The sequence below is a fragment of the Pseudorca crassidens genome, chromosome 16 (genome assembly GCF_039906515.1).
Source record: "Pseudorca crassidens isolate mPseCra1 chromosome 16, mPseCra1.hap1, whole genome shotgun sequence".
In the NCBI taxonomy this organism is placed as follows: domain Eukaryota; kingdom Metazoa; phylum Chordata; class Mammalia; order Artiodactyla; family Delphinidae; genus Pseudorca; species Pseudorca crassidens.
Window position 1 is genome coordinate 62,764,206 of NC_090311.1, and position 23,972 is coordinate 62,788,177.

Below are 23,972 nucleotides of genomic sequence, written 5' to 3' on the forward strand. Positions count from 1 at the left end.
TGGCTCATCCTCACGTGGATGACAGTGCCACAGAACAAGGGCTCCAGAGCCATCTACCTGGGGTTCAAATCCAAGCTCCATCACTTACCAGCTGTGTGAACTTCAGTTTCCTCAACTGAAAAACTGAGATGATAAATAGAACGTAACTCACAGAATGTTGTAAGATCAAAGGAGACAGAGAAGCACTTAGAACACAGAAAGTGCTCAGTAAACATTAGCTATTAGCATTGTGAGGCAGTGGTGCTGGTGGGTTTCCTTGGGCACGACTTCTAGGTAGGTGGAAATGGTGGACGAAGGGCTGGAGCCCTTCAGGACATGGGGCTGCAGGCCCAGAGCACGGAGACCTTAACCTCACTACCCCCAGCAGGTATGAGACAGCCCAAGTTCCCACGCCCGTGTGCCAGGGCCCATGTGCCCACACTTCCTGATCAGACCGCTCCTGACCCAACAGGACCAAACCAACCCGCTCCACTTCCTGGGCTCCCCACTCTCCTCAAGGATCCTGGGCTCCTAACCTCAGGCCCTGTTGCTGTCATTTGTTGTTCTTCCTTCATAGTATCTTCCCACTGACTCTATTTACTGGGCACCTACTACATGTCTGGCTCTTGGTTAGACATCTGTCCTCATGGTGCCTGATACTGTGGAGTTCACTGAAGTCTCTCTGTCTCACCATTCATTCTTTCTGCCACTCCCTGCCTTAGGAAGCCCTGATAACCATGTGCCTGTATTCCTGACGCCTGATGCGTAATCAGTGTCATGGTTTTCAATCTTCAATTTCTCTCCCTTCCAACCCAACCTCTACACCACGGCCACATTGCACCTTCTTTTTTTTTTCTTTTTTCTTTCTTTATAAATTTATTTATTTATTTATGGCAGCATTGGGTCTTTGTTGCTGTGCGTGGGCTTTCTCTAGTTGTGGCGAGCGGGGGCTACTCTTCGTTGCGGTGCGCGGGCTTCTCACTGCGGTGGCTTCTCTTGTCGCGGAGCACGGGCTCTAGGCGCGCAGGTTTTAGTAGTTGTGGCTCGCGGGCTCAGTAGCTGTGGCTCGCAGGCTCAGTAGTTGTGGCTCTCGGGCTCTAGAGCACAAGCCCAATGGTTGTGGCGCACGGGCTTAGTTGCTCCGTGGCATATGGGATCTTCCCGGACCAGGGCTCGAACCCGTGTCCCCTGCATTGGCAGGTGGACTCTTAACCACTGCACCACCAGGGAAGTCCCCCACATTTCACCTTCTTAAACTGGGACCCTGGTCACTTCACTCCCCTGCTCAAAACCTTGCAAAGCCCCCCACATTGGAGGCGCCTACACTCTGCAGGTGTGGCTCCGGGCTCTCTGCACACCAGCCAAACCACCTCTACCATTCCTGGGAGGTGCCTGGCCCTCCTGTTGAAATGCCCTTCCTTCTCTTCCCAGCTACTCAAAGCTCACCTCCCCTTCAAGGTTCAAATCAAATGTCACCCCTCCTGCAGACGTCGAGACCCTCGGGGTGCAGATACCGCCTCCCTCAGCACCGATCTCTCTGCACGGTCCAGCCTGGATCATCACTTTCTATGCCTGTCACCTGGACAGTGTCTGCTCCATTCACCTTGACCTCCCCATGTCTCACAAGCAGCCTCACACACGGCAAGTTTCTGGCAGATGGACAGACAGATTTATGACCCAATGAGGATGAAAAGACCTTTGACGTGATTTGCTTCTGAGAATGGCTTCTCATGCTTACTTTTCAGGGTGGCTGGAAACGTCCGACTCAAGGACACAGAGTCATTTCTGCATATTTTGGTCCTGGGCAGCCTTCTCGCTCTGGACTCCATGCCTCGTGCTCCCCCAGGCCCTGCCTGTCTCCTGTCTCAGGGACAATCAGGGCACTGGCAGGAGTCCCCCAGTGTCCTCTGTGGCCAGAGACAACCCTGCCCCCACCCGCATCTCTTCCACCGCAACTACCTTTTCCTTTCCCCTTCGTGAGAAAGCCGTGTGGAGAAGGGCAATCAGAAACCGCCAGGAGCTGAAAGATAAATGGCCAGAACACAGCCCTAGAAGACATGCTCTGTTCTACCCCCAAGGCTGGCAGCGCTGATCCGCAGCCCTTGCTGTCACCACGCCCACGTGCTGGTCGGGAGAGGCAGTCACACGTGCACGAGCGGCCGCAGAAGCACATGGGGGCTACGAAGCACAGACTGGAGAAGGCTGCTGGCGGGGGTGATGTCAGAGAGTACGTCCAGGCACAGACAAGAGCGTGTGTGAAGGCCAAAGGTGAGGGAGGGAGGGTGGTCTGTGGGATGACGGAGCACACAGTGCAAGAAGTGAAGCAGCTGGAAAGGCTGCCAGGAGCTAAGCCTGCAGGGTCTCGTGCACTGGGCGAGCAGGTTCAGACTCTAAACGTGACTCTGAGTATTCAACAGTGACACATGTTTCAGAAAGCTCAGCTGTGCGCTGGGGCGGGGACGGGTGAGCAGTACCAGCAGTCACGGCGCTGCTCTGGCATGTGGACGTGTTTCCACTACCACACTCCTCACCCTACATCACGATTATCTGTCTACTGACATGCCTATCTCCTCCGATAACATGTGAGTTCCCCAGGAAAGGAAAGACGGAGGAGACCTGTGGAACTACCCAGTGGCCTGGCACAAAAGAGGAATTCAGTGAATGCCAGATGCTAGAATAATACTTTATAATTATATCAAGTGCTTTCACATCCAATATGTCATTTAACCTTCAATACGACCCTGTCAGGGGGACATTCTTTTTTTTCTTTTTTAAAATTTATTTATTTTTGGCTGCGTTGGGTCTTCGTTGCTGCACGCAGGCTTTCTCTAGTTGCGGCGCACGGGCTCTAGGCACACGGGCTTCAGTAGTTGTGGCGCACGGGCTTAGTTGCTCCGCGGCATGTGGACTCGAACCCATGTCCCCTGCATTGGCAGGTGGATTCTTAACCACTGCGCCACCAGGGAAGTCCCAGGGGGACATTCTTAATCCCCATTCTACAGTTGTGAAAACTGAGGCTCCAAGAAGCTAAGTGATTAGTTCGAAGCACACAGCCAGGGAGTCAGTCCCATACCTGAGAGCCTAACACTCTCCCTACAACCGTCCCCATCCCTTGGAGAAGGCCAGTCCCCCTACCGTGTGGAGATCAGGCCCAAGCAAAGCTGCTGAGATTTTCCAGCTGGACAGGGAGAAACTTCTAGAAGAAGCAGGGCTCCACAGCCAGCCTGCCTCCTAACTCGAGGCACAGCTCAGCACAGGGACAGTGAGCCCAGAAGCCAGACGTTTTCAGGACAGCCAATCAGACCCGAATAGAGGCAAGAAGCTCAAACAAGAGAACAGGCTGGGGATATAGAAGACGACCTGGCCCCCCAGCGTAGAAGGAAGGAGGGTTTCCCCCGCTGGTTCAGGTTCATGAATCATCACGTGGTACAACTCTTCTCAGAAGAGATGTGGAAATTGGGGCCAGAAAGAGGGTGTAGCTTAGGGCAGAGCTGGAACTGACTTTGAAGCCTCCTGGATCTCAGGTGCATGAGAAGAAGCCAAGGGGCACCCCTTCTGGTCCTCAGGAGCTCAGGAGGGGCCTCTGAACGGCACAGATCCTGGGGCTGGGCTGCAGGTACCCCCCAACGCTGCCCAGCCAGGCAGACACCTGGTGCAGGACTCAGCAGATCCACACCATATGGACTGTGGCCCTTTAAGCAGCCCAGGAAGCGCTGGAACAAGAGACGTTTGCAGAATACTCCCAGGGGCCCAGAGTGCCCAGCACCTCACTGAACAAGGGGCCTCTTTCCTCTCATTCAGACTAGCCCTGCCTCGCAGCTGGCCGGGCTGCCCCTGTCCACCTGGGAAAGAAGCTGGGAAAGGGTGGTAGGTGGAAGGGGGTAGAAAGGAAGGGTGTCCTCCTGCCCATTTGCTCCAGATCTCTGCAAGAACCCCAGTATAAGAGCTGCTTTTCTTATAGGAGGTTGGCCCGGAAGCCCAGGAGGGGAGAGATGGAGGAGGGATGCAGGGCCGGAGAAGGACAACTTCTGGCTTTGGGAGGTTTGGCCAAAGTCTGTGGTCCTTTCAGCATTTCTCTTTCCGTCCCCTCTCCATAGCAACTCCAGATCTTTTCCTCTCCCCTCTCTCTCCCTCCCTTTCACATTTCCACAATTCTTGCTCTTCTCTTAGGACGCTGCCTCAAACTCTGCTGCTCTGGCCAAACGCTGGTGCCCAAAGAATCCCACCTGTGCCTCCAACCCCCAGCGCTACATTTTGGTGACAGGAGGGCACAGCACCTCTTCTGGTGGGTTTCAAGCTGCAAGCCTTTGGAACATCTCTCATAGGATGTCTGTCACAGACAGAGACAGAGGCTTCCAGGAGTCTGTGATAGGAACCTCCTGGGCTCCCTTTCACACATGGTGTCTGACACAAGTATTCAGGACTCAGTCAGACTGGGAAGGAAATGGGGGAGGTCCCAGGGTCCCAGACACCACATGGCGAGCTGGGTCCTACAGACTCTCGGCTCAGACTGACGACGCCCCTGTCCAGCCCCCAGGGCATCTTTCACCGCCACCGCCACCACCGCCGCCGCTGCCGCCGCCGCCGCCACCGCCGCCACCACCACCACCACCACCACCACCACCACCACCACCACCCACCACCAGGGGAAGAGCCCTTCTCCCGAGGGTGGGAGCCGAGGAGGCTGCACAGGGCAGGCACTGGTGCCCTACTACTGTGCAAATACCTGGGCTGTCCTTCCTGCGGACCAAGAGGGCCTGGAAGCTCTCATCGGCTCCAGAAGCAGGAACACAGCAGAGGCAGGAGGAGATGTCAGAAGAGAACACAACCTCACCAAGCCCCGCTGGCCCAGAGCTGTCCGGCCAGTGGAAGAGCCCAGCGACCCCGCACTGGTCTAAACTCAAACATTTCTGTGCCCGACCCCAGCCCCACCTCCTGGTCCCAACAGACACGTATGAAAAAAACAATTCAAGACTGTACATGCCCAAGTGGACAGGCTGGTCATGGCAGGAGGCTCCGTAACCACTGGTGACCCAGGCACTCTAACCTCCTGTGGGAGGGGGAACAGCCATGGAAAATTTTCACTCCCTCTCTCGTCCATTCTTCCGTGAGGATCAAGAACGAGGCAGAGCAACAGGTGTGACTGAAGCTGATCGGCACAGGCCTACGAAGTGAACGTTCCAAGTGAGACACTTTACTTGCAAAGGAAATTGGGGAGCTGGCAGCGAAGCGTTAAGAAGGACTCTTGCTTAAGGGTAGGTCAGAGATTTCAACATCAGATTCACTTCTCTTTCTTAAGGAGACTGACTCAGGAACGAATGGGTCCAGGGGGGTTAATATTATTTTAATAAGAGCTCACGTGTGCAGAGGGATCTGCTATTTACACACACAATTTTCACACACATTATCCCACCTGGACGGCATACAAAGAGAAGCAATGAGCTCATGGATGCCGGGGGTCTGGCATGAAGTGGTGCCTAATGTGTTAGCTCCCCTTCTCCCGGCACAGAAACCCAGCAAAGTAGGCGGTAGTCGAGGAAACTGAGCCCCATGACTCACACAAAGTCACATGGTTTATCAGTGGCAGCTAGATCTACATTCCAGGTCTTCTAACCCCTCATTTGGGGATTCTTCTTACAGATTTCTATCTTTTCTTACATGGCGGGAAGAACACAGGGCTATGGATGAAGACAACTGAGTTCAAATCTAGGACCTGCCATTTATTTGCTGTGTGACTTTGGACAAGTTACTTAACCTCTCTGAGTCCTGATTTCCTCACTTTTAAATGAGGATAATTATACTTTCACCTCAGAGAGCTATTCGGAGAATTTTAATTATGTACCAAGAATTCTTCCCACCCTTCCAACGAAATGACAGAAAGGGAATCCATCTCCCTCACTCCCTTGTCTAACTCATAATCACATATCCCTAATTCCTTTTACCTAAATACCTAGAGAAATGCATTGATTACCAAATATTACTGACCCATTTTGTAGAAAAGAAAACTAAAGGTAGGTGGTCATTTGCCTGAAACCATAGCAAATAAAAGATTCTCACAAAAGTCCTCTGAAACATTTGGATTGTTTTATTACTTAAAAAAAAAACCTAACAGTACATTATAGTAACAATAAGTTATATACACTCATTATTAAAAAAATTCAAACAATACATAAATGCACAAAAGTAAAAAGTCTGAGTTCTTCCCTCCATCTCCCCAGAGAAATCCCTGCTAAAAGAGCTTTATGTTCTAGGACAGTTTTCCTACCTAAACAAACATTCATACATACAGGGCTTGGGTCTTTTTGTATTTCATTTTACAAAAAATGGAATCACATCATAAGCAGTTTCTCCCTTGAAACCTTAACTCCTCCTCTATTTCCTCGGGGAACTGCCTCTAAGACTCACACTACCAGCCATACTTAGATTTTCTCAGGACCCTACCTGGCTCAATGATGGGACATGGACTGGGTAGTACAAACACCTGCGCCAGACTCCAGCTTTGCCATCCTGCAGGCACCTCAGTCTTTCCATCTGTAATGTGGGTGTGTTCACCTGACTCTGACCTAGGAAGGCCTCTCTACTTTGCATAGCACTTTCACACGCTGGTCCTTAAACTATCCTGTCCAGAGAAGCAGGGCAGGTGCCATCACATTCAATGCCCTAAGGAAAAATTAGAGGCTAGAGAGGTTATTCGACTGGCCACGGTGACCGCTGGTCAGCAAGAAAACCGGAGTAGACACCAAGTTCCTGGTTCTGTGGTCCCTCCTCAGTACCTTTCTTGCTCAGGCCAGGGCGAACCCAGGCCCAGGGCTTCCGAGAGCAGCGAGACGTGGGAACATGGTGGCATTAATGCCACAGCTCCATCCACTGCAGGAGCAGCATGGCTCCCTTGCCTTGCAGAAAGCACGCTGCTCCGGCCTGATTATTCTGGAAGCCTCATTCACCCTCCAGCAGCTACCAGGGATCTGAACTGCTCATTTCCCCTTTCACACAATCCTGGGAAGGAAGTTCAAAGGCCATAGCAAGCCCAAAGGTCCTGGCCTGATGGGACCCTCCGCCGTGGTGGGTCCCATCCCAAGCCCTCCTCCTGCAGGTCCAACCCTCTTCCTGCCTGCCCAGCCCCACCTCACTGCCAAGGGTGTCGGCCGCAAGGAACCTACATTTCTATCCTGCTTTTGGCAGCTGGTACCTGAGCAGAGAGGGCACTGGCCACAAGGAGAGACATTTTGGACCCTGTGGGTTCCCTACCAGGATCATCTGCTCCCGGCACCCTCCTGCCCTCTGCACCCCCGACGGTCCTTCCTCACAGATCCCCCTCTATTACTCGGCTGGCTTGGCCTGTAACTGCCTCTCTGCACTCCACTCCACACCCACCTCCTCCGAAGGGGGTACCATGATCCGCCCGCCCAGCACCAGCTGCCGCTCTCCTCGGCATCCCCTCGGCCCTCGTGCTACGTAGGAGCAATCTGCCCGCGCCGCAGCAACACGTGCATGGTGCACGCCTCCAGCTAGACCGCGAGTGCCAGGGGTGCAGGGGCCACGCTTCCAACTTCCTTGTGTCCCCACCCCCTCAGGTGGCTTCTCAGCTGGGCTGAGTGGCTGCTCTCCTGGAGGGGCAGGAAGGCCTCTGGAGACGCTTGGCCCGGGAGGTCTTCTCCGAAGGGTCTGCTGGCTCAGATAAGGCCGGAGACTCCTGTTCCCTGAATGACCCGCACCAGCCCCTCACTTCAGCCTCAGGGTGACCTGCGTGGAGCCAACAGCCCCTCCCTGAGTGATGGAGAGTTCCAGGCGCTCTCAGACGCCTGCTTCGCCTCACAACATCTGCACCTCAAGGCCCAAGGGGACATATAAACGCTCTACAGATAATCAGGAGGCTCCACTCTTCAAGGCTCTCAGAGACTGTGGAATATCTGAAAGAGGAAATGTGTTTGGGAAAATAAATCCCACGTTAGAGGCTTCTCAGTGAAGGCTGTGCGTGCGAACATCCCCAGCGCATCAGGGTCCCTTCGGCATGTTCACACACTATGAGGGGAGGGTTCCCTTCTCCAGTCCTTTTCCAAAATTCAGACACAGCTCTCGGTGCCTTATCTATCATTTAATTGACGCCTCTGAACTGTGAGTTCCATTTCAGTGAGCATGGACGCAGCACCTATGAAGCACCATGGACTGTTCACACATACAACACTTCTGTTTAATCAGAGCAAATCAGGAGGAAAACGGGATCCCCATTCTTGATGAGGAAACTGAGGTTCTGGGAACTGTGATGTAACGGTCAGCAAGGATGGGTCCCCTGCTGGGCACTTCCGCCTGCCCTGATCCAAGCTGCACACTTGCAGCGTGGGCGCTATCAGCCCTGTTTTACATGGGAGGAACCTGGGGCGTGAAGCCAAGCGAAAGGCCCGAGCATCCAGCACCCAGGGTGGCTCTGGCTTCAGACCCCAGCCCCGGTGCTCCCTCCCTACTTCCCCAGACTCCTCTTGCTAGGAGGACCACAGAAGGCCGTGAGGTCATGCCCAAGGTCCTCCTGGTGACCTTGGCTCAAGCTAAGAGGCACTTTCCGCTGGTGAGAGACCAGGCCCTTGCCCAGACAAGAACAAAGCTGTCACACTGAACTAGCTAAAAATAAAGGAGGTACCCAGTCCCTCAAGGGGAACAGAACAGCCCTGGAATGTGGCGGGGCAAGAACAACAGGCTTCGTTCTGGGCCTCACGGTCAATGGCTTTGGCAGGGCCAGGCACCAGACTCACAGTTCCCAATGTGCCAGGTGCCTCCAGACGAGAGGGAAGAGAGGGTCCGAAGTACGGACAGCTCTGCTTTCACTATGAGACAACCAGACCCCAGAGCCATGGCTCGCAAATACTGCAGTGATGGGAGCAGACTGGGCTGGAAAGTGAAGGGCTTCAGGCCTCCTCCAGCTATACAGATTCCTTCTATAACCTTGGGCAAGTCACTTCCATCTCTGTGTTTTTCCATCAGTAAAAAACCAACAATGAAAACTGCCCTCTCGTCTTCATATGGTGGGCATAGGAGCTCCACGACACCATGGATTCCTCAGAACACAGGCTTTTCAAAATCCCATGGTGGCAAAGCAGAATGGTACCCAGGATCCCTGCCCCGGCTCAGGGCTCTGTCCGCTTACCCTGTTATCCAGGAAGCTACACTCCCCCACCATGCCTCGGCAGGTGCCTACAGGTGTGTTCCAGGTGAACAACGATGATAACGTCTGACATTTGTACAGTTCAGTACGCTTTCCAAGTGTTTCCATATCCATTCTCTGATTTGATAAATGGGCAGATAGTGAGGTAGGAATCATTTACCCCATCTGACAGATAAGGAAACTGAGCCCCAGAGAGCTTGATGTCCACCTAACAACACTGCTCAAGCTAGAGGGATCCTTGAGAGATAAAGGATTCCAGGCTCCTGGCTTTATAGATGAGGAAATTGAGGCCCAAGGACCGCAGGAACCCACTGCCTTAAATGCAGAGTGCCTCTGCCTGAACTTCTGAAGCATAAAATTTCCTGTCTAGCAGAGTGCTTCCAGTAGGAATACAATGCAAGCCACATATGTAATTTAACATTTTCTAGTAGCCAGATTTTTAAAAACAGGTGAAATTAATTTTAATAACATTTAACCCAATATATCCAACATATTATTCCCACATGTAATATTTTTTAAATGATCAACGAGCGATTTTATATATCTTTGTCATACAGAGTCTTCAAAATCCTGTATTTTATGTTCAACAGCACATCTCAAACCAGACTTGCCACATTTCAGGTGCTCAAGAGCCACATGTGGCTGGTGGCTACTGTTGTGGACAGCACGGCTCTAGCACTCCAATCACATCCCCATCGTGGGAGCCTTGGGTGATGATTTCTGCTGGGAGCCCACTGCAATGCACTGCTTTAGAAGCCTGAAGCCCTGGACCGAAGTCCTGGATCTGCATGACAGTGACAGCTGCCTACTAGTGTCAGACAGACCTGTGTCTCCATCCCAGCCCTCTGTTCTCTGGCCACCAAAGATCAGATCACTTCCACTTCCTGAAGCTTGCCTGCCCCACATGTAAGATGCAGAAAGAAACACCTACACCCAAGCTTGCCAGAAGGACTTCACTAAATCAAGCATGTAAAAGTATTTTGAGAGTGGAAAAGAACTTTGCAAATGTGACTTGGTGTCTTTGTTACAAGGATGGCCTGCGGGTCTCCAACTCAACTCACCCCACCCACCCAGAGAGGGTCCCGGAAGGCACCAGGGGACATTAGAGAAATGAGATCAGACTGAATAACAAGGCTGAAGGCAAACCCCACGTGTCAATCAATCAAGGAAATCAGCTGCTTACAGTAGGGCCAGGCAGAAGCTGGGAGAGAAAGCTAGAATAATGCCTTATAGGAAGCATGGGGAGGTCTTTCAGGGAAAGCACTGGCCTCCCCAAGTGTCCTCTTTTAATTGCAAACAGGATGGAGGGAAGGGGACAAATGAAAAGGGTACAGAGAAAAATTTGAAAACCAGAGAAAATCCCTAACATTCACTGTAAAAGACTTTATTGGGTCAATTTCCTGCCCAAGTGGAGGGAGCTGGTCAACACTGAGCAGCTTGGGGGTGGAGGGGTGGAGGGGTGGGGATGGCAGGCACAAACCAGTGTGCTGATGCTGGGGAGGATGGGGAGGATGAGGAGGATGGAGAGGATGGGGAGGAAGGGGAGGAAGGGGAGGATGGGGAGGATGGGGAGGATGGGGAGGATGGGGAGGAAGGAGAGGAAGGGGAGGATGGGGAGGATGGGGAGGAAGGGGAGGATGGGGAGGATGGGGAGGATGGGGAGGAAGGGGAGGATGGGGAGGATGGGGAGGATGGGGAGGAAGGGGAGGAAGGGGAGGATGGAGAGGAAGGAGAGGAAGGGGAGGATGGGGAGGAAGGGGAGGAAGGGGAGGATGGGGAGGAAGGGGAGGATGGGGAATGGGAATCGGGGGAGTATGGAGGGTCTCATGCCCAGCTCTGCCCTGGCCCCGCCTCTTTCCTTCCTTGAATCTGTTTCCCTCAACAGCAAAATCAGAGTTGGATGTGTTATGGTGGAAAGAACATGGGTTTCTGAGTCAGGGGACCTGGTAGTGTTTCTGTCCCTATCACTCATGAGCTGTGTGGTCAGCAAGTCACTTCACTACGTGGGGACCTCAGTGTCCTCATTTCTAAATGGAGATGATGCCTTTCTCAGGTGGACAGAAGCAGGGGCTCTCCCAGCAATTCCACTCCTACACACATACCCAAGAGAAATGAAAACGTATGTCCACACAGGGAAAACCGTTCACATCAGCATTATCATAACAGCCGCAAAGTGGAAACAACCCAAATGTCCCTCAACTAACAAATGCATAAACAAAATGTGGTATAGAGAAACAACTCAATATTATTCAGTAATAAAAAGAACTGAAGTACTCAAACATGCTATAGTATGAATGAACCTTGAAAACATGCTAAGTGAAAGAAACCAGACACAAAGGTCACACATTATATAATTCCATTCATATGAAACGTCCAGAAGAAGCAAATCCATTAAAAAAAGAAAGTAGATATCAGGGTGGAGGGAGCAATGGGGAGTGACTGCTTAATGGGTATGGGGTTTCTTTTGGGGGTGATGAAAATGTTCTGGAAATAGATGGTGGTGACGTTTGTACAACCTTGTGAACATACTAGACACCACAGACTTGCACTCTTTAAAATGGTAAGTTGGGCTTCCCTGGTGGCGCAGTGGTTAAGAATCTGCCTGCCAATGCAGGGGACACGGGTTCGAGCCCTGGTCCGGGAAGATCCCACATGCCACAGAGCAACTAAGCCCGTGCGCCACAGCTACTGAGCCTGCGCTCTAGAGCCCGCTAGCCACAACTACTGAGCCTGCATGCCACAACTACTGAAGCCCACGCGCCTAGAGCCCGTGCTCCGCAATAAGAGAAGCCACCGCAATGAGAAGCCCACGCGCCAGAACGAAGAGTAGCCTCCACTCACCACAACTAGAAAAAGCCCGTGTGCAGCAACGAAGACCCAATGCAGCCAAAGATAAAATAAATGAATTTATTTAAAAAAAATTGTTTAAATGCTATGTTTTATGGTATGTGACTTATATCTCAATTAAAAAAAAAAAAAAGCAGGGGCTCTGCCAGAAGACTTAATGCGTCTGAATGCTGGCTCTTCTGTTTATATCTGAGCCTCAGAGTCCTCATCCAAAAGTGGCGATCATAAGGGTACCCACCTCACGGGGGACCTGTGAGGATGTAATGCCTTTGGTGCAGCAAATGTGACAGGCATTATATATGTTGGCTTCGATTAGTATTGTTACTATTGATGATTAAATAAGACCCATTTTAAGAAAGAGAGGCCCCTAGTAGGCATTCAGTGCACCCTTCCCTCCAAGGCCCCCTCAAGGCCTCGGCGTCTGAGAGCCTGTAACCAAGCATGCAATCAGATGAACGTGATCTGACATTTTCTGCCTCCCCAGGGACCGCATTTGCAAAGGGCTGGGCTGCAGACCTCACACTGCAGTGTGCCTTGGTGGGGGGCGGGGGGCAGGTGGCGCACAGCCACCCTCTCCTTTTACGGAAGATAGTCTGAGAGAGGCTGCCAGCATGAGCTTTCTGTAATAGAGAAACGTTTAGGGGACAGATAAGCCAGCCCTGCCCCAGTCAGATCCACCCAGGAAGAGAGTGTGTGCAGGCAAAAGCACACTTGTTTGTTTTAATTCCCAGAAAAGTTTAACGAATTCATGCTAGAGCACAAGGGGACACAGAGAGCCTTCACGAGCCTCTCTCTGTACGCCCTACCCCGCCACCACTTGGGCACTGTGCTAACAGCCAATGGGGTGGGCACTGCTCACAGTGAGCTGTCAACCTCACTCAGTAACACTGGGCAGCAAGGGCTCCCCTTCATAAGGTAAACTAGGAAATGGCTAATTTTAAGCCAAGCTCAAATGTTGTATGTGAGTGGAAATGGCTGGGAAGAAACAGTTTTTTTCAAAATTACCTATTAAAAAATTTTAAGGTTTTACTGTAACCAAGGGTTGGCTGTGGAACCATATGAACCTGTACAAACTTCTGACTGGACTGGGAGCTGACATGACCACGGAGGAAATTTGGCAAAATCTTAAAAGTGGGAAGATGCACTCACTCCTCCACTGAGCGATTTCAGCCCTAGAAACACAGCCTAGAGCAACTTACGTGTGTACAGAAGGATCATGGGGGCACTGTCTGTAATTTGAAAAATCAGAAACTCAAAGGCTTACCAAAAGAACAGATAAATTAGTTTGGTGTATTCACACAACGTAAGGGCATACGGCAGTTTAAACTGATGAAACAGAGGTATACAGATCAACATGGAAGAATGTCAAATATACAACGTTGAGCTTAAAAAAAAGCAAGTTGCAGAAGGATACAAACAGGATAACACCATTTACAAAAGGTTAAAGCCATATAAAGTAACACTACATACTGTTCATAGATACATGATATGTAATAAAAATATTAAAACATGCAGGAAATGATAAAACACCAAACTCAGGACAGAGGTCATCTCTGGGAGGAGAAATGAATGTGACTTGAAGACGGGCATAGAAGGGGTTTTAGTCGTGTCTGTAATGTAATTGTAATTGTGTCTGTTACCTCGCAAGCTGAGGAGTGGATACACAAGTGTTTGTTATGTTAATTTCAATATTTTTTACGCACCCCGAATATTTCATAATAAAAAATTAACTCATATGTATTGATTTGTGGGGGAGAGAATTAAAATACAGGTTCTAAGTTAAATTGTTCAAATCAACAAAGATGGGTTTTTCTCCTAAAGGAAAGAAGTGGGGGGAGCAAGAATGGCCCTATGGATCCCATTCCAGATTTTCTAAGACCTTGAGAGTCATTCATCTCCTCTGGGCCTCCAGTCAGTCCCTGTTTCTAAATGGGGAATAAAATCTCTGCCTTCTGTCCACTGTACACAAGGCAGCAGGATGTCCAGGGGAGGAGCTGCGAGGGGGAGGGAGCTGCCCCGGGAGCTCAGGAATAATACTTCCTATCGTGACATCATCGCTCAGGTTTCTGAAAGATCAGATGAAAGCATACACACACACACACACGTGCACGTTAGTGTGTCTATGTGTATTGTTAGGTATAGACAGACATATATACATACACGCACACATATAGCTACACACACAATTGATAGCTGATATGGCACCCAGAAGGTGTCTTGGGATGCTCAGCGACAACAACCCATTAAAAAAAAGAGAAAGCAAGGGACTTCCCTGGTGGCGCAGTGGTTAAGAATCCGCCTGCCAGTGCAGGGGATACAGGTTCAAGCCCTGGTACGGGAAGATCCCACATGCTGCGGAGCAACTAAGCCCGTGTACCACAACTACTGAGCCTGCACTCTAGAACCCGTGAGCCACAACTACTGAGCCCGTGTGCCATAACTACTGAAGCCCACGTGCCTAGAGCCTGTGCTCCGCAACAAGAGAAGCCACTGAAATGAGAAGGCTGTGCACCGCAACGAAGAGTAGCCCCCGCTCGCCGCAACTAAAGAAAGCCCGAGTGCAGCAACGAAGACCTAATGCAGCCAAAAGTAAATAATATAAATAAAAATAAATTTATAATAAAAAAAAAAGAAAGCAAAGCTACATTTTGGTAACTATCTATTCGACTCTCCCTTACGAAGTTTCTAAGTATAATATTTCCATTTGTACATTTAGAGCCTGATTTTTTTTCTTTTTTTTTTTTTGGCCGTGCTGCACAGCTTGTGGGATCTTAGTTCCCCAACCAGGGATCGAACTCAGGCCCTCGGCAGTGAAAGTGCCAAGTCCTAACCACTGGACCACAAGGGAATTCCTTACAGCCTGGCTTTAAGCAACTCTTAGGCTAGTGATTTCCCACCCAAGATCTGACCACTGGCCCCTATAGCTCTCATAGCATTCTCTGTTTTGCACTTATCATAAGACAGCAAATAATTATTTATACTCCATGAGAATAGGGACTATTTCTACCAGGTTTATAGCTGTCACCCCATCCTAGCACAATACTCTGCACATAATAAAGGACTCAAACATTTTCTGAAGAAATGATTGAGGTCCCATGATCGGATTTGATTCTAAAGGGCCTCAAATCAATAAGCAGGTGCCTGCTGTCTAGCCATGACTGCTTCCTGGACACGGAGCTGTATGGATGCCTCTCTATCCAGCATCTCCTCCAGGGCCTCCTCAGGCATGTTCAGCGCTGACTCCAGTGGCTAATTCTATCAGGCAGGAACCCCTGACTGCAGACACACATGGAGACAAATCAGTCTTTTCTCCAGAAAACAGGAGGAATGTGGGAGGACAGCGCAGCACGGCCAGATGTGAAAGTCCTGCATACCCACCCACTTTCCCAGTTTATTCCCTCACGACAATCCCAAATTATCAAACCAAATGAAGTGCTGGGCATTTTCTTAGGGGGAGAACTCCAAGGAACATCCAAGGCAGAGGGGACAGGGATTATGAAATGAAGATTCCCCAGGGAGTGAGGCTCTTACTGGATGCTTGTATAACACCAGATCAAAAGGTGCATGAGATAGTTTTCATAATTTTCTAACTCTCATCTCTCTCACCCCCGAGCAATACGGAAATGGGCATTTTTTAAATGCTTGCTTTTGCCGCTGGAATACATGGGCTCCCAGGAAAAAGAACTTGGTAGCCTTTTAACTGCTAAGCATACTCTCCTCTGCCTTCCTGAGCCAACCACTCGAGGACTCTGGGTTCAGCCATTGGACAAATCACACCTGTTGCTCACCTGCTTAGGGGGATTCCTTAGGATCATGGGGATCCCTCCCAGAGAAAATCCACCGGCATTTGCTCACCATCTGTCAACCCTGAAGGAAAGGACGTCTAGTTTTTCTTTAGAGGCCCAGTTCTGACCTTGCTGGACCCATCTTCCTTTCCTAAAGGAAGAGAGTACTACGTAATCCTTTACCCTCCTTCGAGCTCTTAATGGCTAACCCAAGTGGAGGAAGCAGGCAAGATGAGAGGCATGTAAAAGTTAAAAGTAAAAGTTACTTGGAGGTCAAAAGACCCAGGCTCTACAACCACTGAGCCTGCGCTCTAGAGCCCGCGAGCCACAGCTACCGAGCCCATGCACAACTACTGAAGCCTGCATGCCTAGAGCCCAAGCTCCGCAACAAGAGAAGCCACCACAATGAGAAGCCCATCAACATAATTAGAGAAAGCCTGCGTGCAGCAACAAAGACCCAACACAGCCAAAAATAAATAAAATAAATAATTAAAAAAAAAAAAAAAAAGACCCAGGCTCTAGCTGCAGAATTAACAGATGTCTGGTATTCTGATGAACGGAACCTTTCACAAGCACACATGTGCATCCTTTTCCTCCTAAAAGCACTAGAAGAGTAAAAGGGAAATCTATGTTTTATACTTAACTTCAGTCTAATGCCACGACACCCTTTTCACCGCACCACATCATCCAACACTATGCAGATGCAGTCTGGAAGATGGGACTCCAGGCTGGGAAGCCAGATGCTTGGCCTGTTTCAACCCAGGATATATTTATGAGGCTGAATTACTGATGTGTCTCATAGGCAACGGGGGGAGAAATGATACCCCTTCACGATCACTTTTGTATCCTGAGCAATCCCACAAACCTTCCCTGGCACCATCCCCATCTTCCCTCTACACCCAGGCCAGAGGGCAAGTAGATGGATGAGGATTAGTGTGGGATGCCAGCGCTGTCTCCAGAGCTCCAGAGGCCACCTAGGGCTGGAGGGCTGAATCACCATGGCTGCCCACGCTGGCAGGTGCGGCGGGGTGGGGGCTGTCTGCACTGGGTCCTCATCAGGTTGCAGATAGGGCCCAGAACCCGCAGGAGGAACAGGGCTTGGAGTCCTGCAAGTGGAGGACGTACCTTGGAGTCCCAGGGTAAGTGGTAGGTAGGAAAAGCTGGTCTCTAAAAAGTCCTGAGTCCCAGGAGAGCACATGGAGTCTCCCAGGATCTGCTCGAGTAGGGGCCAGGAAAACTGACTAGGCCATCAGAACAAGTGCCCACTATGTGCTCAGGAGGCCCAGGAAGCTTCCTGAGAACCACCATTACGGATGGCAGAGTCACACAGCCCATCACGAAGGCCGAGGTGACCCCCTGGCAGGAATCCACATACTCCCCCCATAGAAAGCAGCCTGAGAACTCCTCCATGAGGTGCAAGAAAGCCAGCCTGTTTTCAAGACTCTCCTTGACCAGTAATATTATCTGGTGGAAGCTCTGGCCTCAAGACCCACCTCCAGCAAGGTTCTGACGCCAGAGGAGGGCGGGGAGGGAATTTCAGAATGCCAGTCTCGGAGGAGGGACTTGAGGATCAATTGATTCAGAAGTCACACAGTCAGATGCCTACAGGAGCCTGGTGGATAGAGTGTGAATCAGGCCACCACGAGAGTGGAGGGCTCTGGGGCCACACTAGATACTGCGTGCCTGATAAAATAGGCCCCACTGAGGGCAGTCCAAACCTCAACCCAGCATGGCCCCTGGCGGCCACACAGACGTTGGTGGCTGTGGATGCTGGAGGCTTACAAGGTCATTCGGGTCCCCACCTCAGTGATCCGCTGTCTTGAGCTACAGAGGGCACCGTGTGCAGGGAGAGGGCAGTGAACTCATCTATGCCTTAAATCCCCCACTGTGAAATGGGAAGAACATCAAGGATACACAACACCACTGAAGAAAACTGGTGAAATGCACATGTTGAGGTGCAGAGCTCCCCAAGCTCAGTGGTCAGAAGGAGGCTCCAGGGTGCTCCACGGGAGTGAGCATGAGTCCCACGGTTTGACAACTCTATAGTCACTGCCACTTGTAGCCATGAGGGACCGTGGCAGATTCCCAGGCCTCTCTCCTAACTACCCAACTCTGGTCCCCACTCAGCGCAGGACCCAGGATCCAAGCAGCATCCCCAATGCCTTTGTCTCAGCACCTCCCCCTCAGCTGACTTCCAGGAGGAGCCTCAGTCAAGTTCCCAGTGGAGGGAGGCGGAGACCTGGGTCCCGCCCTGGCTCTCCCTCTAACTCCTCGGGTGACCTTGATGAGGTCACTGCCCTTTGCAGGCCCATTTCCTGTTGTGCCAGAGGAGGGGGCTGTCTTGGGTGGTTAAGAAGAGCACTGAACATCCTGTGGCTGCAGACCTGTGGCTCCTGCCTCTCACCTGTAGGTACAGCTCCTTTGTTTGAACTCCAAAGTCAGGTTGACTTTGCTGTCCACCCCAGCTTATCCCAGCAATAATGTCACCCATTCTGGGTGTGGATGGGTCAGGAGATCTGTCAGGCGTGGCAATGATAAAATGGGCGTCTTTCCCTACAGCTTAGGCTGTTTCTCAAAAACTTGACGCCAAAGCGGGTATAAGGGAGAGATACACCTTTAACACCTGCCAGCAGACAGGATTTTATGTTAGACATAAGTTAAAGGCAGCAATACCTCAGGGTAGGGAAATGTGTCCTTGTGCAAGTACACACATGCCACAAGCATACATGTCAAGGCCTCCATCCGACTCAAAAGACCAGTCTCTTATTTGAGCTCCCTGGGCTGGCTGGAAATTACAGCTTAAGAGAGCAGAGTGGTCACGGAGAGGGATAAAAAAATTCCATTCAGACATGCCGCTCCAGACCTGAGGCCTATAAGCAAAGTTTCCGGTGGCCTCCACGCTTCTCCTTGTTCCAGGAAGCCGTGCCGGTCGCCCCGTCTTCAGATTAAGGAGCAGCCGCAACTGGGAGAGCCGGGGTGACAGCTTTTCCGGGCACCCGACGCCCTCCACTGGGAACCCCAAATATGGGATGCATGGCCTCCAGCCAGCACCCCCGCCTGCTGCGCGCTCACCTCCCCAGCATCTCTGTGATCACTCCTCCGCCCATGGCGCTTGGACCGTACCAAACAGGCCCTGTGGACCAACCCACCAGTTGCCACACGGTCACCCTCCCCGCACGGCCCGGGGGCCCATTTGACATCCACATCCCGTTTCAAGGACGCCGCAGCAGGCAGCCCAGTCTCGGGGGTCTCCCCCCCACCCCCCAACACACACACACACACACACACACACACACACACACGCAGCATACGATCCCGGGAAGAATCAAAGGGCGAAGCCTTCCCCACCGCCCTGCGGTCCAACCAATGCTGGCCTGGGGGAGGCTGGGCGCGGGAGGATGGAGGCGGCTGCGGCGGCGAGCGGATACCGGAATGCAACGTTGCGGGCAGAGCGCCGGGCGGCGGCGCCGGCGGGGGCTCACCTTTTTGACTTGGTCATCCTTCAGTTCGGTGAAGTAATAAGCCAGGAGCTGCGCGGCGATCATGCTGGCGGTCGGGGACGCGGGGCGGCAGGCTTGGGGCGGGCGTCTGTCCTCCGCAGCCTGAGTGAGCAGTGGTCCCCGGGCTGCAGCTCCGCGGCTCCTCCTCCTCCTCCTCCGGCCGCTCCTCCCCCACGACCTGGGGCGCGGCGGCGGCTCGCGCGCTCCCAGTCTCCGCGCTCCCGTCCCCGCGAGGGTGACAGCCTCCAGCCGGCCCACCTCCTCGGCGCCCATTGGCTGCCGCGCGCCTCTGCAGCGCCGGGCGGTCGCGGCCGGGCCAGGGCCGGGGGGGCTCGGTGGCTGCTCCTCCCCGTGCCGGAAAGGGGGCGGGCGACGCCGCGAAATCCCCCACAGCCCGGCATCTCCCGGCACGTCCCCCACGTAGGGAGCCGGCGCAGGGACGGGAGGTTCTGTCGCGCGCGCACCGTCACGCGTGGCGGCGCCCTGCTCGGGCGGGGCGCAGGCGGGGAGGCTCGGGACGCAAGAAGAGGCATCGCCCAGCCCGGTTTGCTGCCGAACGGGGCAGCCTAGGGGCGGCGGTCCCCTTCCTTGGAAATTAGGGCTCGCCCCTGGGAGTTCCGTGGAAGGAGAGACGCCCGGAGGGGGGCTCGAAGAAGTGGGCGTGGAAAGCGAGCGGGGCCTGTGGCGGCGGAAGCGAGATCCCGGAGGCTTCGCGGTCCTCGCACCGGGTCACCACGCCAACCGGCTCTCGCGGGCCCAAGGGGCCGAGCGCCGAGCCCCACCTGGGCCCTCACCGACGGAGCATCATACCACTCCACCCCGCCCCACCCTGGCCCGCCCGTGCTGCGGCGCCTCCAGGCCTAATCCCCGGCTGGCGGATTTGTGTTGCTAAAGCAAGAGCGACGCCCCACAGCGTCCGCCCCTGAGTCACCGGTTCTTTCGGCCGGCCCTCCCGAAGGGCGTACGCCCGCTGGGCGGGACTTGAGCTGCAGGCCCCGGCCTGTCCCCATCCCCCGCCCCCCCCCCCCGGCCCCCTGAGCACCCAGGCTCGCTGGAGGCTGGGGGACAGTTTGGGCGCCCATCCTAGGTGCAACCTTTCTCACTTCCCGGAGGAAGTTAGCCGGGCTGGGAGGAATCCCTAGAAAACCATTCGACTTTAAAGGGGGGAAGGGAAGTGAGGAATCAGAGGTGTTTATGCTGCTACTAGGACTGATGGCTACATAGGATTCTTAGATTAATTGCTTCTGTGTGCCAAACACCACCAGGAGCTTTACTGCCTTACAAAAGGACATGTAATGAGCTCAAAATACAAAGAAGTGGTTACTATTCCGATTCAACGGGTAAGCAAGTGGAGGCTCGCTGAGGCCATGTGTCTTGCTGTACAACCAGAAAGCTGTAGATCCAGGATTAGACTTTGGGTCTGTGTGTTTTCAGAACGAGTGCACCCCTGGGTTTTGCTGTCCTCCCAGTCGTATGTAGCCTCTGCCTAAATAGGCCATGATACTTAAACCAAGGCTGCACCACATGGTGCCCTGAGATGGCCAGTGTCCAACCCCATAACCTCTACCCCAGCCCTGGATCCTGGGGGCCCCGGGCCAGGCCTAAGAAAGGTACAGTGGAGTCAGGAGGGGGTGGTTTAGGTCCAGAACGGCCCTCAGGGGCATGGCTTTGACATCACCAATTGAAGAGGGTCTCAGTTGTGGCCCTTGAGGCCAGAGCCCTCAGTCCAGAGCACAGCCCCTGCCCCCTAGCTTTATGGCTGTGGCATCCAGGGTCACCTCTCTGAGCCTGCTTCCTCATCTATAACGTGGAGATACTAATGCCCACCTACCTCCCTTGGTTGCTGTGAAATACTACAAATAAAATACCTGCTTATAATATACAATTAATAAATGGTAGGTATTATCATAAGATTGACTGGGAAGCTGATGAGGTTTACACTTCAGGGCTTCTTGCTTGCATTCCCCCAATTCTAGGCCCTCAGAGGGCCTATCAATTTTATATTTGTAATTTTGAATTATTTTCCAAAGAGGCTCCCCAACATTATTTCAAGCTTTAAAGCTTCACAAAACCTGGATCTGCCCCCTGGATAGTATCATTATAAACCAGGAACAGAGAGGTTTCCTGGCATCCATCAAACACTTATACCACCTGCATGGCCATAAAGCAAAATTGGGCGCATGGGAACAATTTGGTTGTTCTCAAGTGCCGTTTGCGTCTTGCGAGTGTGATTCTGCCAGACTCAGCAGGATCGAGAACTGTGCTTTGTTAATTGCTCTGTCTCACACTCAGCCCACGGCCTGGCACTCGAAGGTGGAATGAGCCCAGCGCAGCGATCAGGAGCACACATACCCCTTAACACAGGCCCAGCCAGCATCATCACCAAGCCCTCCACTGCAACTGAGATGTCTTATCTGAACTGGAGCTAGGGAGAAGCTAACCCTTCCAACGGCCCGGCTACCCGGAGATGTTCTGTTTGCAGGCAGGGAGGCTGCCAGTGCTTTCTCTTCCCTGCCTTCCAGAGAGAACCTGCTTCTTAAGGTGACTCACTCCTCCACATCCCCTGAATGCAGCCATGTCCCAAGACCTATCAGTATTCCCTGAGAAATATCCCTAGGCCTGCCCCACCGCCTCCTCCCAACCCTCAGTCCTCAGCAGCCCACGCCAGAAATATTGCAAGACTTCCTGGTTCCTGGCTTCCCGCCATCCAAGTCATTCTGAGGTCCCAGCCACACTACTCCTGCTAAAAAGCAGCCTAATCACAGCGTAACCCTGCCCGAAACCCCTGCGTGGCTCCCTCCCTCCTGATGGAGTGGTTCAAACATCTCTGCCTGGTGTCTGAGGCCCTCTGTAATCTGACTCCACTCTTCCCCGCTTATCTCTTCCTCCACTGTTGGCCACAGCAAAGCCACTTCCCACTCTTCTTGGCCCACTCCACGTCCATCCTGTTGGAGCCCCTGCCCATATCTCCTTGCTTGCTCGGCCCTCTCCACTCACCTCCACCTGACCGGTGTCCCTCTCGCCGAAGGCCCAGCTCTCCCACCCTCCCCGTAAACTCTTCCCTGACCACGGCTACTCACTGCAGTCTCCCAGGCCTCAGCACCTCCACAGGGCAAACTCGGACTGTGCTCAGAGTCCATCTAGATCTAGACCAAGACTCTTCTTTACAGACTAAGAATGTGAGAAGCAGCAGGTGGGCCATCTTGCCCAGCCAGTGCTCTGTCCATCCTTCCCCACTACCTCACTGCAGCCTGGTTCTCAGATAAGTAACACTGAGTCATAACAGTCTGCCTGATATTTTTGACTGTCTTCTGGGGGGGTGGCCTTATCTGCCCCAATCAGACAGCTTCCTGAGGCCAGAGTCCATTCTGCACTGCTATGTCCCACACTGGGCTCAGAGCTGGGCCTGTCTCCCCTTTCTGTCATGCCAGTTATCATCCCTTGCACTTCTTTATTACTCTGCCTCTTTTCTTGCTGTCACGTATCTCTTGGACCCCAGCCAAGTCCCTTTGCTGATTACTCCACAGACCCTGAGGAAAAGCAGCAAAGACCTGGACCATGGGAAACCTAGTTCCACAGGTCTCTCCTCACCCTCGAGATGGCCCTCCCCTCTCCCAGAAGTCCCCTGGGTTTCTCTGTTCATTTACTGGGCTTCCTCCTGTATGAGTTGGGATGGCGGGTGGAGGGTCAGACAGTGCTGGGCTGCCAACCCACAAAACACCCCTGCTGGTAAGAGAATGAGGGCTGCAGCTAAGTCAGAATGAAACAATTTGCATCAGACCCATGGCACTAGGAACTTTATACCAGAAATTCTCTGCAGCGGATGAAAGCTGTACCCCAGCATCTGGCAGCACACCTGTAACAGCAATGCTTGCATAATGTTGACAGTTTACAGAGCAGTTTCTCATTTATTGCCTCATTTCTCCTGATAACAGGCTGGTGACGTTAGAAGGGCAAATATCATTATCCCCACTTAATCAGTCGATGAGGGTTATGGAATTTAAAGAGCTTGTTTAAGGTCTCAAAGAGAAAGAGAAAGCAAAAAGAGAAAAGAGTAAGGCCACTGCCCACACCAGGGCAGCATCTTGGACTCCTGACACAGTGGGGGGCCTGTTGTGCACAGCACATTCTGAAAAGAAGCACCAGGAAGGGACCCTGACCCAGTGTTCATATTAGTTAGATCCGTGGTGTTGGGAATTCCCTGGTGGTCCAGTGGTTAGGACTCAGTGCTTTCACTGCCGTGGGCGCGGGTTCAATCACTTAGGTCAGGGAACTAAGACCTCTCAAGCCGTGTGGTGCGGCCAAAAAAAAAAGAATGACCTGGAGAGCTTTTACAAATGCTGATACCCAGGCCCCAGCCCCAGAGATGATGGCTGAATTGACCTGGGGTGCTGTCCAACATCCTTTTTTTTTTTTTTTTTTTTTTTTCTCTACGCGGGCCTCTCACTGCTGTGGCCTCTCCCGTTGCGGAGCACAGGCTCCGGACGCACAGCGGCCATGGCTCACGGGCCCAGCCGCTCCACGGCACGTGGGATCTTCCCAGACCAGGACACGAACCCGTGTCCCCTGCATTGGCAGGCGGACTCTCAACCACTGCGCCACCAGGGAAGCCCCAAACATCGTTTTGAAAGTTCCCCAGGTGAGTCCCAGGGACTACCAGGAATGAGAATGACTGATTTAGACCCTTACTTTCTACGGGGACGT

General features: G+C 52.5%; 1 protein-coding gene across 2 annotated transcripts in view; it reads right to left on the reverse strand.

Annotated features, from left to right (window-relative positions):
* HK1 (hexokinase 1) overlaps positions 1–19,477 on the reverse strand; it is a 70,859-nt gene extending 51,382 nt beyond the window's left edge. Inside the window, exon 1 of one of the 2 annotated variants that reach the window (XM_067710716.1) lies at positions 19,251–19,477. In XM_067710716.1, coding sequence (XP_067566817.1) covers positions 19,251–19,313 — 63 coding nt within the window. In that variant the 5' untranslated portion in view covers positions 19,314–19,477. The remainder of the gene's footprint in view (positions 1–19,250) is intronic. The other variant, XM_067710715.1, reaches the window with a different exon arrangement.
* Positions 19,478–23,972: the final 4,495 nt, after the last annotated feature.